The 16298-nt window shown below is 34.3% G+C and overlaps 1 protein-coding gene across 1 annotated transcript; it reads left to right on the top strand.

Annotated features, from left to right (window-relative positions):
- Positions 1 to 325: 325 nt before the first annotated feature.
- On the top strand, positions 326 to 16024 carry LOC142983857 (glycine receptor subunit alpha-2-like). The gene is made up of 9 exons (XM_076131009.1): positions 326 to 692; positions 2922 to 3069; positions 3196 to 3278; positions 3648 to 3874; positions 7940 to 8074; positions 11692 to 11792; positions 12218 to 12378; positions 12849 to 12921; positions 13219 to 16024. The coding sequence occupies exons 1-9, from the start codon at positions 610 to 612 to the stop codon at positions 13345 to 13347; spliced, it is 1140 nt and encodes a 379-aa protein (XP_075987124.1). The 5' UTR covers positions 326 to 609; the 3' UTR covers positions 13348 to 16024.
- The last annotated feature ends 274 nt before the right edge of the window (positions 16025 to 16298 follow it).

The following is a 16298-nucleotide window of genomic DNA, read 5'->3' as shown; positions in this document are numbered from 1 at the left end:
TATGTCACAATTATCTGTACCTATCCATATTTTTCAGTAGGAACTTATAAGTAATGGTTTCCATTTAGGTACTTCACTAAAACTTGAAACTATTGTTTAATACATATATTATGCCCGCTTAAGACAGCTTAAATATTTTATGACCATTTATTGTATTCTTGCAGTAATACATAACAGATGTAACATCAAACGCCATAAAATTACCATGTTGTAACAAAACAAGCATTGAAAATAAAATATTATTTATTTTCTTACTTTCCCAATGCGCATGTCAGAAACTTTAAAACGCATTCAGTGGCCATTGCGTTATTTTTTCCCGCGCCTCCGTCATAACGTTTCGCGCGCTTCTACAAAACCTGTCAAAATTTCGCGGCATTAGCTACAGAGTAAATAGGGGAAAATACCAACTGCCAGTAACTTCAAAAAATGATTTAAAAATCGTTTTAATCGTTAAAAAGCTAGGAATAGTTGTGTTTAGAGTTTAAAAATAAATAAATTTATGTCTAGTCTCACAAATATTTTTTCTTAGCTGTAGAAGCTATAAATCTAATAATTGTCTAAGGAAATTATGTTTATCTGTTGAAAAGAGAACAATACCCGCGAAGACCCATGATGGCCGCACAGAGATTGCTGTGGATCACCACGGTACTTCTTCGTCTATGGCTTGGTGCTACGGACCTCTGCTATGCTCAGTAAGTAGTATTTTTACCTTTATCCACTTTAGCACAAGCGGTAGAATCGACTGCGACCGCTTTTTAACCTCTGGTTCGATTCCGGGGTCGGTTAAATTATTCTTTGATGTTATAGTTAAATTAGTAACTGCGGCTAAACCGCGCGTGACTACTGTGACGCCATTGCAGATCAGAAAGTCTCGGATTCAATCCCGGTTTAAAACGAAATTACTAATACAGAGTATTATTATCGTCTACGACATATTACGTCTCAAGATAGTCTGTTGCCGTCGAAAAAAACACATATTATTTAACTAACAATAATGTTATGTATTGAAGAGTCATATTATGGTATATAAAGTATGCATTAAAACCACATTATTAAATAGCCAGGAATAACTTTATATAGAAGGATCAGACAAAAATAAAAAAAAATCATTTAAGATTGTATAAATAACATAATAATGGCACGGAGCACGGACGGAGCTTATCCTGTGAACTTGATTTGAGGAAGTTGTCTTAGAAGTTGCAAATAAAACTAGCTTCCTTATTGTTTGAAAATAGTTTGGTAGGTACATAATGTCACGTTTTAACTCTTCCTTCATAACTATCAAGTTCCGAACTGGCATTACTAGCTCGAAACTTTATATGTATTTTGACCAGACTTAAATAGGATGTTGATAAACAGAAGATATTTCATATTTACAAAAAAGATCGTAAGAGCTATTAGTAAGAAATATTATTACCTACGTAATACGCGAATTTATTTGTGCTATGGGTTTTTTTTGAGGAAAAGTAAGTTGATGCCGCTTTTTGGAATAATATTTTATATTTTACATATCTAACTATAGCGGAACCAATTATCGTTATAAAAACCTAAATTATTAATTTAGACGTCTATCATAACTGAAAGTCAGAGTTACTTCCTACTTCGAAAAAGTAAATTCCTATTTACTATATACAGAGCAACGAACCAAGCTTTCCTTATAAAACATTTATATCAAGTACCTGCTTAACAAAACAGTAGCAATCTGAAAAATTTCCTCTTTATAATAATAATTGCAGCTGTCATTGTCCGTATTCAATGCTGAAAGCTACTTCCGTAGGGTTCCTTTTTAATTTTAACGAAACAAAAATGGAGAAATTATGCATTCTGAGCATTTGTGAAACCGCCCGTTTAATTTTACTTACAATTTATGTATAAGACTTATTATATAATGATGATAATATTATGATAGGCACTGAAAAATATTGTATTTTTAAATTTTAAGATGCAATGTCTTAACTTGTTATCTACATATGTGTTGTATTATTGTGTAAAAACAATGTTTAATGTAAAAAACTACTTGTTGTAAGATTTCAAAAACTAATTTGCGTAAGGCATGGAAAACAAACGTTCATTGATTGCGCATAATTTGTCTCCCTTTTAAAATTTGCCACTCATTCTCAGTAGTATTCCGTAGGACTAAGAATAAAATTAAAAACACATCTATTACCAATTGCTTTTTAAACACATCAACAAATACTGATTTGCCCCATCAGGGTTTAAAGCTCTGGGCTTTATGAGCACAAGTACCAAATTCGTTTAAATAGCATACATGAGAATCCAAAAATAAATTTCTGGTCGCAAATATTTTGGAACCCCGTCAAAAATATTGTTTTGTTCCCAAAATAGTCTGATTTAAAGCCGGAAATTTAATGTTTGTTCCGCGACTTTGTTTGAGCTCTTTGTCAACGCTTGTTAGACTCTCATATGCATCAATAATGAACCTATCTTCGGCAACCATCTGGTGAAGGGCCGTAAACAGTGTATTGTGCATCGAATTTAACACAAAGGTGCAAATTGCGGCGAGGATTTTGAAAGGCTTTGGGGACGGGCAATATGCGGAACGCGGAAGGCAATAGGATAAATAATTTATTAGCCATTGCTTTACACATTCTCCAAGTTCTGCTTTCTGAATTAGTCCTCACAAGAAACTACTAATCAAACCTAATTTAATTTAATGTTATTCTTATTTTACGCCGATCGAAAGCTTACGTTACTATCACGTATTCGATCTTATATCGAATAATCGTAATCGTAAAACTTATGTATATTATGTAACTGTATAATATTTTTCTTCTATCTCGATGAATTTGTAGTAGTAGGTATTTATCCGTAGAGCAGTAACTAACGTACCGGTGTTCAGTTTTCGATAGAGCAAAGACTAAGGTACAGACAAGAATAAAAACACTATTATTTGTTGTCAGGTCCACGCACCTAACATTGCAAGACCTGTTACCCGAGGATCCACGTGCATATGACAAGATGAGGCCTCCGAAAGTCAATGACCAGCCTACCATCGTAGACTTCCATGTCACAGTCATGGGGCTTGACTCTATTGACGAAACTTCCATGGTAAGCTGTCGTGAGAACTTTAGTGTAATAAGGACTTAAGTAGCGTCATATCTTTTTCATCCTATGTCGTTTTTCCGTTAGGAATATAATTGTTGGTGTATAATTATGTATATGTTTTTGTTCTAGACTTATGCAGCTGATATATTCTTTGCTCAAACTTGGAAAGATCATCGCTTAAGATTACCTGAAAACATGACCTCAGAATACAGGTTAGTAAAAACTTCCGTAGATTAAAATTAGGAATCACTCAAGACCATAAAAATAAAACCATCCTACAGCTAACAATATTTTTTTACCAAAAGAGCAAGTGATAATTATTTCTAATTCACACATAACTTCGAAGAGCCATTGGCGTGGTGCCTCGGGTCCGAATTATCTACCACTTACTTAAGAGGAGAATTTTTACACCACTCGGCTGTAACTGTTTGGAACTAAACTGGTTATATTTATGAATGTATTATAGATACAAAGATATTATGTTCTTTGAAAAATTAAACCCCTACGAGTGAAGTTAATATATTTGAACAAGTTCGTCACCATCGTTTGAATTAGTATGCTTACCTAAGTTCCTCTTTCAGGCTTTTAGAAGTCGACTGGCTGAAACACATGTGGCGTCCAGACTCCTTCTTCAAGAACGCCAAGTCGGTCACATTCCAGACGATGACCATTCCCAACCACTACGTGTGGTTGTCTAAAGAGAAGGCCATATTGTACATGGTGAAGCTGACGTTGCGGCTCTCTTGTGCTATGAACTTCTTGATCTACCCGCATGATACGCAGGAGTGTAAGCTGCAGATGGAAAGCTGTGAGTATTGACTTGTTTTCATAGATTTTTTAACCCCCGACGCAAAAAGTGGGGTGTTATAAGTTTTTTATCATTTTGTGGTGCTGAAACGTGTATATTTTGCAAAATATAATATTTCGGAAATATTTAAGCATTTTAGAATCGAAACATCAGATATGTAGTAGTATAATTACTTTTACTTAGGTCACAGTTTTTATTCCTGCACCTGCATATACTTATATTAGCTACGAACGAACATGTTCCTTTTATACAAATATTCAATACAAATCTGCTACCAAAATAATCTGTAAGATAGGCCAATGGTGATAAGATCGTTATTTAGGAATCAGGTATGAATCTGTAATTCGAAACCCATACAAAAGACATGAAAAAGGTTCTTAGGTGGCTACAAACATACTACATAATAATATATTATTATGTACTATTCAGAATACTAGAATCTTCTCTTCAGAATTTGTACACAGAAACATCACAACCATAAAGACGACTTCTACGTATTCATCAAAAACTCTTTTGAAACGCCCACCTTTTCCCTAAACTTAGCAGAAGAACACATAAATAGTCCACTTTACCTCTATTATAAAAGGTTTTGAGACAAAATGTCAAACATAGACTATAATTAGAAGCGAGAGAGGCTGTGTCGGCGTGTCCTGAGACCACTTCACTCACAATGAATGCATAACGAGCTGCCTCCGACGTGGAGGGTCATCGAACATATTTTTATGGCTGGTTTATGAAGCTATGGATTTTCACACGGCTTTTTAGTAGATATATTTTTGGGACGTTATTTACGTTTAATTTGATAAATTTAAAATACAATGTATAGTGACTTTTTGGGTTAGTTTGTGAGTTATAAAGTCGTATCGCTTGTCTGGTACATTATGGAAATGCAAAGCTTTCGAATTCTGTAAAAAAAATATGATATCGAATCCTGCAATATTTAATAAGTACTAGAAAGTTTAAAACGAGCAATTCAATAATAAATATGTCACCCGCATTTAAATTCATTTCTTACGGAGTATATTTACTAAATGCCGAGGTGAAAATAATGTCCACATTATACCTAGACATTTTCTTAAAAGAAACCTGCGTTATATTTCAGTAATAGACATAATACTTGTATATAATATCAATAAGATTTGTCCTACATATGTAGTTTATGTTGTCAAAACAAGTGTAACACAATTGTTTACCTCGATAGTTTGATTTAAACCAGACCTTAGAAATGTCGTAACAATTTATAGAGAGCTGCAGTTGTTTTCTTGGAACTTTTTTGAAAAGTTGTTGTTTTATAATATTGTATCGACAACGACAGTTAAATGTTTTTCCAAGTTTCTTAAGGGATCTCTTTTAGGACTTAACATTCAGTTTTGCTAGGATCAATGTTGTAGCGACATTCAAGCGTGCATAGGAACAGTCTAGGGCATGTCAAAAGTCGGTCCCAGTGATTGTAAATAAAAATATGGTTTATTCATGGCATTAGTTTATGAACAAACCTGGCAATAGATGGATGGTGCCCGCTAGACGACAAAAAATAAATAAAAGATTAGAATACTGGAATGAATATAGAAATATCTTAGGTATAGAACGGAGATGCAGCAGGCATTATGCTTCAAAAAAATTAAAATGAGTTCAATAGTTTAGGAGATCGTCTCCTGTAACAAAATATATTTGAAATCTTATTTTAGTTTATTTCAGTCCAGTAATCAAAAAGATTAACTCTATAATTGGTTAATAGGTAAAGTGCTTTACCATGTCATCTTTATTCAAATAACACTAATAAATAATTGCTTTTAATTTTAAACAAACTATTTTTTGCACTCGATTAATTTAATTACATTTCAAAATGCAAAATGTCTGGCCATTCACTTATAGCAGGGCACGCAAAGGAATAATTAACTTGCAGTAATTACTTATCGATTGTGTTTCAATAACTTAACCGTGACCAAAAGTGATCGATAGGTCGAATGGATATTTGTAGTTATTTAGTTATTTACGGTAATCCATGGTTGCACATAGGAATAGAATCGATCGCTTAGTTACAAGGAATCGTAGGTACTATTTTTATATTTGTATCTAGGTAGGTAATAGTATTTCCAGTTACTTCTTCATAGGCATAAAGAGGACTACGAAGGTGTGTGACGCCTGAATCAAAAAACAATTAAATGTACCACCGACAGATTCCCAACAAATTGCTATTAAATAAAACAATTATATAAGACATCTACATAATATATGTTGCTCTATCAACTAACATAAAACCCATATCTTATAACAAAAACTGCTCTACAATCTGAATACTAGGGAAGAAATTAATAATAGGGAATAGGGAAGAATTACTTTCGACTTGAAAACACACAACGTCTAGGAAACTCGTAATCGAAGAAATTGGTATTGAGTTATGTAATGAGATTATTCTATAAACTATTAAACTTTCAAATCATTATTCGTTACCCACAAACAGGTATAGAGCACACTCATAACTGCATATCACCGATAAGCATCGTTTTCTCGATCGGACCTATTTATAGGACCCTCGTGATCGTGCGATAAGAACAAGCTGACTCCACCATCTTGAGTACACTCCAAGACCCTTGGCCCACATCTTACAGCCTCTTGAAACGATAATTTTCTGTATCGCGACAAACTTTGCCCATGTAAAAACCACTCGAAATGCTTTAATGTTTGGAAATATTGAGAATTTTTTTGGAGGTTTTTCACTTAAAATTGTATATGTAAAATAATCTATAGTCTAACTTCTTAGTAGAGAGTCTTAGCAAGGTTCGCGGCTAGCGGAAGTATATAAAATCCAAAATTTTGGGCCTTAGGCAAGCATACACATCAGACGATGCCACGGCCCGTTAGATACTTACTTTATTTTGGAAGTACGTAGTATACATTTATTTGAAACTTAATAAATCCTGCCGTCCAAGGCTCTTTACTAAGTTGTAGGACTATAGTTCAATATTATTGGTGTCATATCCGGCTGAAGAGTCTGTGTATTTAATAAGTAAGAAATATTGGTTTCTCAAATGCAAGCAACAGTAGTTAGTTATTTATAAGTATGGATTCGGTCGACGACAGAGACGATTGACTTCCGTATCGAATTACTATAATATTATGTTTTCTATATTATCAAAAATATAGTTCAAGGTAAAACGTCAAAGAAAACCAACAAAATACTACCTAATACTTTTAATGAGACATATATCAGTATCTAAGAATTGTATGTAAACATGTAACGAAGGATGACCTCGTAAAATGTCGATTCCTAAAAACATTCCTTCATATTTCCCTGCGTTGACTTTGTGGTGAGTTCACAAAGCAGTTCTCTTTAATGATTGAGTTCATATAGAGCCTCGTTAACCTCAGTGGAATGCTTTTACGCAAATTGGATCCTATGGCTGTAAGTCTGTGTAATTTGAATGGAGCGCGGATTTTTCAAAGATTTGCACAGTTTTAGGTCAAAAGGATTGTCCTGGATCGTAATATCTGCAAAAGATGTTGGAATATTAGACACCGTTATAGTTCAACCGATTTGGATTCATATTTAAGAAATTTGAATTGAAATTATTGAGCTCTTTTGCTATAAGCACATCTTATAACGATAAAAATAGTTTTACATATTGCCTACTTCATTAGCTCATAATATTACGATCCAGGACATTCCTTTTGGCCCAATTTTTTTTTTATCCGCGCTCCTGTTCAACAACACCGAGTTACAGACATAGCCCTTAAGAACCAATTATAATATGTCTACCAGGACTGCTTATTATCTATAGATGCAAAATTAAAAAGGACTATCAACAAAACTATTAGGTCGGGGAAAAAGTATTTTCGCATTATACCTAGTATGTATGAACTTGTAATAAAATCTTTTCTCTACACAAAAAAGCTCGATATTTGGATACCTCACGAGCTCACTGAAAGAAACCTAATGGTCCGTGTACTCATTTGTGATTCTTGAAGCCAAAGAGATTTTATTACAAGTTCATACATACTATAATGGGAAAAGACTTTTTCCCCTACCTAACATTATGTTTTATGTCAATTTTCCTTTCGTAGTGTCCCACACCACGGACGACCTGATCTTCCAATGGAATCCAGACCTCCCACTGGAGGTGGACGAGAACATAGAGCTGCCCCAACTGGAACTGGTGCAGAACAGCACAGCTGACTGCACTCATGTTTATTCTACTGGTAAGTATTATTTAAAGAAAATATCCCTCAAGTTGAATAACTGTGTTTGTTATTTTTTTGTGTTATGTGAGGATTGAATTTATTAATAGACATATCATGTAATATAAATGTAACTTAAAAATAAAACAAAAGAAAGTAAACTACGTTTAGTAAATACTTTTATTCTCCTTATTTACATTGCACTTATTTACTTGTAGATAGTTAGTTGCAATATTGAAATTTTCCTGGAAATGAGATTATCGTTCTTTTTTTATACCAGACCACGTAAGTTCTCACAAAGGAAATATAATAATCTAAGTTAAGTTAATAGCTTTATTATCGCTTTGTTCAAAATTCACTACTATCATCCCAAAACATACTATGTCCATATTGTAATATTCGGAAACTTTTAAACTTCACAAGTAATCCAAACAAAATGATCCAGTTAAGTGTAAAACCCAAACTACTTCATTACCGTTCACAAGGCCGAGACTCGTCATAATTACCTTTAATTATCGGCTTACGCGAATATCTTGAGAAATGCGTTATAATCCGTCATAACTTAAGATTATAAAGATGGTCACCGCTAATCCTAATGGTGACCTAGTTTTTGACTTGATAAGCGAAAATTAAAGGGTACTTATGATGCTGGTTTATAGGTGCCTAAGGATTAGCTCTTGGCTGTTAAACGGGTGATAATCTGTATGGAATTAAAGAAACTAGAACATACATACAAGTAGAGTCTCAAGTAGAATGTGTTGTTTTCGAGTAGTTGACGAAAAACGCCTCTTAGTAGTAAGTATAGATTATCGTGGTCATTACGATATTGGCATATTTAGTCCATTGAAATGTTACATGAGTTTTACATTTATTAGAGGACGCAATTTTATTTTTGGATCATGTAGGGGGGGTCAATAGAAGCTTAACTTGAAGTTTGTGGGGTCGCCACTCTTGTCCCCCGGCCGCCATCTTGGAAAAGGGGGTGGAAACACTTTTTTCGCTATATCTCGGAAACTATGCGTCTTAAAATAAATTTGTAAAAGCATAATTTGTAGCAAATTATTTTACCTACATATATGTTACATAACTTTTTGCCCTAAATCAACAATTAAAGAAGTTATAAGCAAAAATGTGAATTTTTTTTTATAAAAAATTTCTTTCCGAACCCGGTCTACTTCGAACCGCTGTAACTGAATTTCTAATTAATGAAATTTAAAAAAGTCATAGGGAAAATTTTTCTTCAAAAAATACTCTATAAGATTGGTCTTTGGTAATTTTTTTAGATATATAAATCAGCTTAACCTTTTTTCCAATCTATGTTGGAGTTGGCTTCCAGTCTCACCAGTTGCAGCTGAATACCAGTGTTTTACATGGAGCGACTGCCTATCTGACCTCCACAACCCAAGTACCTGGGCTATAACACGATACCCTTCAGTAAAACTGGGTGTCAGACTTTTAAGCTTCTGACTACTTTTAACAACTGTCAAATATCTTCGAAAATGACATCCGGGACCCACAATTTAACGTGCCTTCCGAAACACAGAGGAACTCGATATGTGTACATTGGTCACCCATCTACAGAACAACCACGGCAAGCGTAGCTTAACCTCAGAGATAGATCCGCGCGGCTGTCGTCAAAAAAAGTTACAGAGCGAAGAAGAAAATGTTTGTAAAAAAAAAATCACTTTTTTGCTTATAACTTCTTTAATTGTCAATTTAGGGTAAAAATTTTTTAAACATTTTTGTAGACAAAATAATTTGCTACAAATTATGCTTTTACAATTTTATTGTAAGACGCATAGTTTCCAAGATATAGCGAAAAAAGTGATTCCACCCCTTTTCCAAGATGGCTGCCGGCGGACAAGAGTGGCGACCCCACAAACTTCAAGTTAAGTTTCTATTGACCCCCCCTACATGTTCCAAAAATAAAATTGCGTCCTATAAGAAATGCAATATTCGGCCCTCAAATTGTAACATTTCAATGGACTAATTTGTACTGACTTAAAATTATGGCCAGAATATATTCAAAGTTGTTACAAAAGTTTAAAGATGTTATTATATCATAATAATCAGATTTAGCTACTTTATTGATATTTACTTAGACATCTTGGTTTAAGGACAGATGATGGTGATTTATCCGACCCACTTCCACCATGGCGAGCCCTTCGGCGCTTAATTAGAGGGACGATCTCAATGACTATCATCAACGTTTTTACGAAATCATTTCACGAAGAAATTCTTGTTACATATGACACCAGCAACACTATTCGCAGATAATATTTCGGGAGGATAGAACACCCAGGGAAGCATATTTCAGGTCATAAATAAAATTTCGTGAGATTTGCGAGTAGATTTGAATGTAGGTACGGTTCCGATATGTATAAGGTGGTTTGACAGAAACACACAAATGATCTTATCCAAGATTTATTTTTCATTGAACCGTCGAAGCCTTTCTTGGCTCCCTTTGTGGTTTGAATAGTAATGTATGCTTTGTTTTCTGGGGAGAGCAGAATATTCGGTCTTACACATCTCCATTAAAGTATTTTCATTAGCAGCCTGGAGTTAGTTATAAGCTGGGAGTAGTAACAGCACATCTGGATTATAGGAATTACATACGTAATCGCCTTTTTCCATAGGGGTAGGCAGAGACCAAAGATTACTTTAAATATAAAACCTTTAATGTGACAAATTTCTATCTAGTTTGAATCTAATTTTGGAGGCCGCAAGCTTGCAAGCCCGCGCCGCAAGCTCGTGGATTAGTTAACAACAGCCGCACGGATCGATCTCTGAGGTTAAGCTACGCTTGCCGAGGTTGTTCCGTGGATGGGTGACCATCTTATACATATCGAGTTCCTCCGTGTTTCGGAAGGCACGTTAAATTGTGGGTCCCGGCTGTCATTTTCGAAGATCTTTGACAGTCGTTAACAGTAGTCAGGAGCTTGAAAGTCTGACAACCAGTCTTACCGAAGGGTATCGTGTTAATACCTAAGTAACTGGGTTGTGGAGGTCAGATAGGCAGTCGCTCCATGTAAAATACTGGTATCCAGCTGCATCCGGTGAGACTGGAAGCCGACTCCAACATAGTTTGGAACAAAGGCTAAGCGAATATATATAAGCTTGAAAGCCCATACACCCCTTGACAACCGAGCCTGAAATTGAGAGCATCTTTTAGACGCTCAGACGACGCAAAAACTCAGTTAATTCCGGCCTAAGACATCAGTCCACTTACGGTCACACATTGTTAACCTAAATTTTGTATCATATAATGATGGCCGGATTGTAAACACGTCTATTAAACGGTTTAAACACTTAATGGTGGCACCAAGGTCGTAGAACAATTACAGGTAAACTGTTTTACTACTATTTTCTAAGGTTTTACAACATTGAAAGAACCTCTTCTAACTCTTTTTCACCTAAATTATTTCGTCAATCTTTAAATAAGTATACTTAAATATGTACGTAGTGGTTTCACTCCCCTAGAAAATGAAAAAAAACCTTAAGAACGAAAGATCTTATTGGACTCCTGAATTTTATATCGGGTAGTTATTTAACTAAAATTAAGACACTAATGGAATATACGCTTTTTTCTTAATTGCAAACATTTAGAATACTTTTAAGTGTAATTGTATATCTTTCAGGCAACTTCACCTGCTTGGAGGTGATCTTCAAACTGAAGCGGCGTCTTGGATATCATCTCTTCAACACTTACATACCGACTTGCCTCATTGTTATTATGTCTGTAAGTAAATTCCGTTTGAATTGATCAACAAACATTATTTTTCAGTATTATTCGAATGAAGTAGATCCGCTCTTAGTTTCGTTTTACAAATTGGCACACGTCCAGTTCTGAATTCAGCAATATCTACCCTACTCACTTTTATGAGGAAAAAGAAAGAGACTTTTTAATTGGGTGTTTGTAAAATACTTATTTACCTTTAAAATATATGTTGCAGCTAAAATCTGTCCAATCTTACACCTTACACCAGATGGACATTGAATTTAGAACCTTATTCGATCGTAGTCGGGGCTAGCCGATCATATTTTATAAAAACAGGAGGCTAGATTATTAATATTTTTTTAGTAGCTTGGTCTATAGCCAACTAAAACTATAATTTTAAAGCCTTTACTCAAATTCCAAACTAAGTAAGTCTTTTTAACTTCCAGTGGGTATCATTCTGGATCAAGCCAGACGCGGCTCCAGCTAGAGTGACCCTCGGTGTGACGTCACTGCTGACTCTGTCCACTCAGCACGCCAAGTCTCAAGCGCAGCTGCCCCCCGTGTCTTATCTCAAAGCAGTTGATGCCTTTATGTCTGTTTGTACTATGTAAGTAATTTTAGTTAGTTATTAATTTATTAAGACAAACTACTGGTACGTCCATATACGTACTAGTTGTTTGTAAGTTTGTCTAAATCCATATATAACGAATGTTTATTCCGTATGGAGTACGTACCTCCAGCCAGTCACAATTATAGCGACATGAACACTACTTTTCTCTTCGCGCTATGAAGGCTTCTAAAACTGACGGAATAATGGCATGTGGCCATATTTTTCGGCTGGCTATAATTGACAAAGGTACCTTACGTAGTGACAAATTTATACGTACGTAGCAACTAAGCCAACACTTACATATTTTGTGTCAGATTCCGTGAAGTAAATAAATGCATGTTCACGTTTCTATCATTGTTGCTAAGATTCCTGCTAAAATATAAATCTTTCACAGCTGATGTGAAAGATTTATATTTGTTTGAACTGCTCTGAACTTTAAATCATGAAATTTTATATTTCTTCTTCAGGTTCGTGTTCATGGCTCTGATGGAATATTGCTTGGTCAACATCGTTCTCGGTGACGGTACTGGAAAACCAAAGGTAATTCCGAAAAAAATACTACATCTCTACACACTTACCTATTACGTAATAACAGTAAGGAATAGAATCTTTTATTTCCTAAAGGGAGCTGTTCGATTTCTAAGATTTACTCTTGTGTCGCGGACGTACTTTTACTAACATACAAACAACAAAGTACACCCAGACCCGAAACAATTATTCGTGGATGGCACATGTAATTGTTCCGTGCGGAAATCGAACTCCCGACGCAATCCCGACGGTAGCGGCGTGGTGACGTTGACGTGACGACAAGAATAAGTGAATGTATTTTGATTTCAGGACGCGGCCGAAGCAGCCAGAGCAAAGACGCGAGCGATCAACATAGATCGTTTCTCTCGCGTGTTCTTCCCAGCACTGTTCTCTATTCTCAATGCCATCTATTGGATTCATTTCGCTCAATATATCTGATGGTCTAACTAAAACTTTACATTCTTCTTTTATTATATTAGCGACTTTAGAGTCTTAACAAAATTGTATTTTTCTTTCAAATATTCGTATTTTAATTCTGCTTAGTTAAAATAACTAGTATGAGGCTAAATCATATAGGTCTTTCTATCACCTAAACAGACTTATGTATAACTAAAAAATGGCTAAAATTTCAACTATTATGTACCTTATTCTTCATTTCTTAAATCAAAATTTTGTACTACTTGTCTATTTGTTAAGATTTCTGTCTCATATGCTTAATTAATATCTACATGGAAATTAACTCTCATTGCTCCTGCTTCAGCTTTCGTTCATGACTTATGTCAGTCGGTTTTAGTTCAAAATTCAAATCGAACATAATTTTGTAGACTTTTGACTATAATAATATAGTTTATTGATAACAGAGTTTATGAAATATTAAAAATAAATATTTATTACACAAGTACCTGCGTCATAGAAATAACAAAATAATAGTTTGAGATCTTTATTTTCTAGTCTGTTCTAATACAAATAAAATTTAGTTATTTATGAACTAATAAGTGATACTTAATAATAATTTTATTGATAAAAAAACAATATTTGTCATTGTGTCTAGATCTTTGAGTGGTTCAACGTCAGAGCAACAAACGTAAACTTTAGCTCAAGTGTTAAACACAAATTAAAGTGAAACGAAAAATGTTCGCTACGTAGGTTTACGTAGAATACATCATACAGACTACAGTGATGTGTTGGAAATAAATAGGTAGTTGCTCTGGCGTTAACCACTTTTGTAGTTAGATAAAATCACCAGTACTGTTCTTACTCTATGGGAAAAGAGACCGCCATGTTTGCCATCTTTACTTGCTTATTTAAAATGAATACTAAATTACAAACTTGAAAATTAAATGTCCTATACTTTACGAATATCTAACAACAGCTGTCTTCGGGGTACAAACACTCTTATTGATTGGATTACGAAGACCATTGTAGGACTCCGTCTTTTAGTTTTTCCTATTAAGTAATTCCCTGAACTGCAAGAAGCTCGATAAGAGACGGCATTAGGCTGAGTTATTAATCTAAATGTGGATCATATGATCCAATTTACACATTACTTCTTTCTTTTATTCTTTTTCGTTGTTTTTTTCTACTCCTTCAACGAAAGTGCTAAAATCAAGTCGATGGGAAGTTTGGCGGACTTCTTTTCCCTTTATACACTTAAGAAAAAAACGACATACTTACAAATTAGTCTAGTGCAGTCCTGTACAGGATTAATAGAAGATTAAACATTCTCAAACACGGATTCGCTTACACAAATACTCTTTTATTTGGTTAACAATTAGCTGCCGGATTTAATTAGAGAGTTCTTGAGATTCTAAGTATGTTTAGACACCAACTAGGTAGACATTGAGCGAAGTGAATCATAGTTATAGCTACGATTTCTATTCTATAGTCTGAATGACCAAAATACGTACAATTAAAGAGTACTTTTGTCTGGCCTCGCAAGCGGTGGTTTCTGTGTTGCTGGCATTATGTTAAAAAATGATTAAAAACTATAACTATGTAGTGGACTAAATTTAATCCCTCCAAGTTTTGGGATTTTTTTGACCAGCATTACAATAGGACAGTACTGAATGGGCTAAAATGTATGTATTAGATATTGTATATAGATATCCAAAACAGCTGGAGTAATGTTGGTACTCAAAACTTTACATGCTCTATAATATGTCACCTTCTTTAAAATACTAGTGTAATGGTAGCAGGATAACTATAATTTTGTAACGAATAATTACTTACATGGACGTCACCTTGTCGGTAGTAATTATCGCAAATTATCATCACTATTTACTTTTGTAAAGTCGAGTGTGTTGTTTATTTAAAATATTGCGGCTTAATTTGTCAATCACGACTGAGTTATGATATATTGTGGAGTATTATCCTTGAAATATGTTATAAAAATGATAATTATATTTTATCTGTTAAGTTTTAAGCAAATATATCAGAATTTGACAATGACCTAGAGTTGAAAAATATCGTTGGAATTCTTGAATATGATGTCTTCTATGGATTTGACTGAAGACCTCTACTCGCAAACCTCATAGTTTGCAAGCTAAAATGCTACATCGGTAACGAAACAATACATAGAGTGCACTATGAAGTAAAGGGATTTGTCACTTGTGATTAACTAATAAAATCGCTAATCTATCTAGAAAAATTACCAGGCCATTCAGCGTGTCTATCTAAATCAGTTGTTCCTAACCAGTGGTCCGTGGAAGTCAAAATATGGTCCGCGAATGATTTTAAAACTAAACATTTTCAGGATGATACAGTCTATTTTTATTATACTTACGAAGTGGTCCCTGCTAGAAAGAATAATATAAAAGTGGTCCCGGACTAAGAAAAGGTTGGGAACCCCTGATCTAAATAAAGATTATTTTTCGTTGATTGTAAAAAATTATGACGTAAATTCGATCGATAACGTAGAGAGTTTTTTATCGCGTTACAATATTCAAGTACTAGTACTTAGGTCAAGGGTCTTTTTCTATCTGAATTTGAGAATGTTTAAACACTACAAATACCTAGAGTAGTTAATCACAAACATAAATACCTACACAATTATATGTACAAACAATAGATATCGATGTTATCATGTATAATTAATGTTGTATGTGAATTAATAAAATACGATTCGTTTCAATTGAGCCTTTTCGTATTCCTCTTTTGTCTTGGCCTTTTACCCCAAAAATCTGTTACTGAGACTAACTTCTGTACCCACGACACCATCTTTACAATATCCAAAGGTCTATAATAACTCATATTAATAAAAATAACTCCGTTGTCTGTTATAGGTACTTTCACAGTTGAATATCTGAATTAAAATGATAGTTACATTACTCAAGTATAGGCAAAGCCTAGAAAGAGGCATTATTTACTTTTCTTTTAAAAATCCTTAGTGC

This window comes from Anticarsia gemmatalis, chromosome 25 (genome assembly GCF_050436995.1).
Source record: "Anticarsia gemmatalis isolate Benzon Research Colony breed Stoneville strain chromosome 25, ilAntGemm2 primary, whole genome shotgun sequence".
NCBI lineage: Eukaryota > Metazoa > Arthropoda > Insecta > Lepidoptera > Erebidae > Anticarsia > Anticarsia gemmatalis.
The sequence above is the reverse complement of the archived record's forward strand: the minus strand, read 5'-3'. Positions and strand labels throughout refer to the sequence as shown.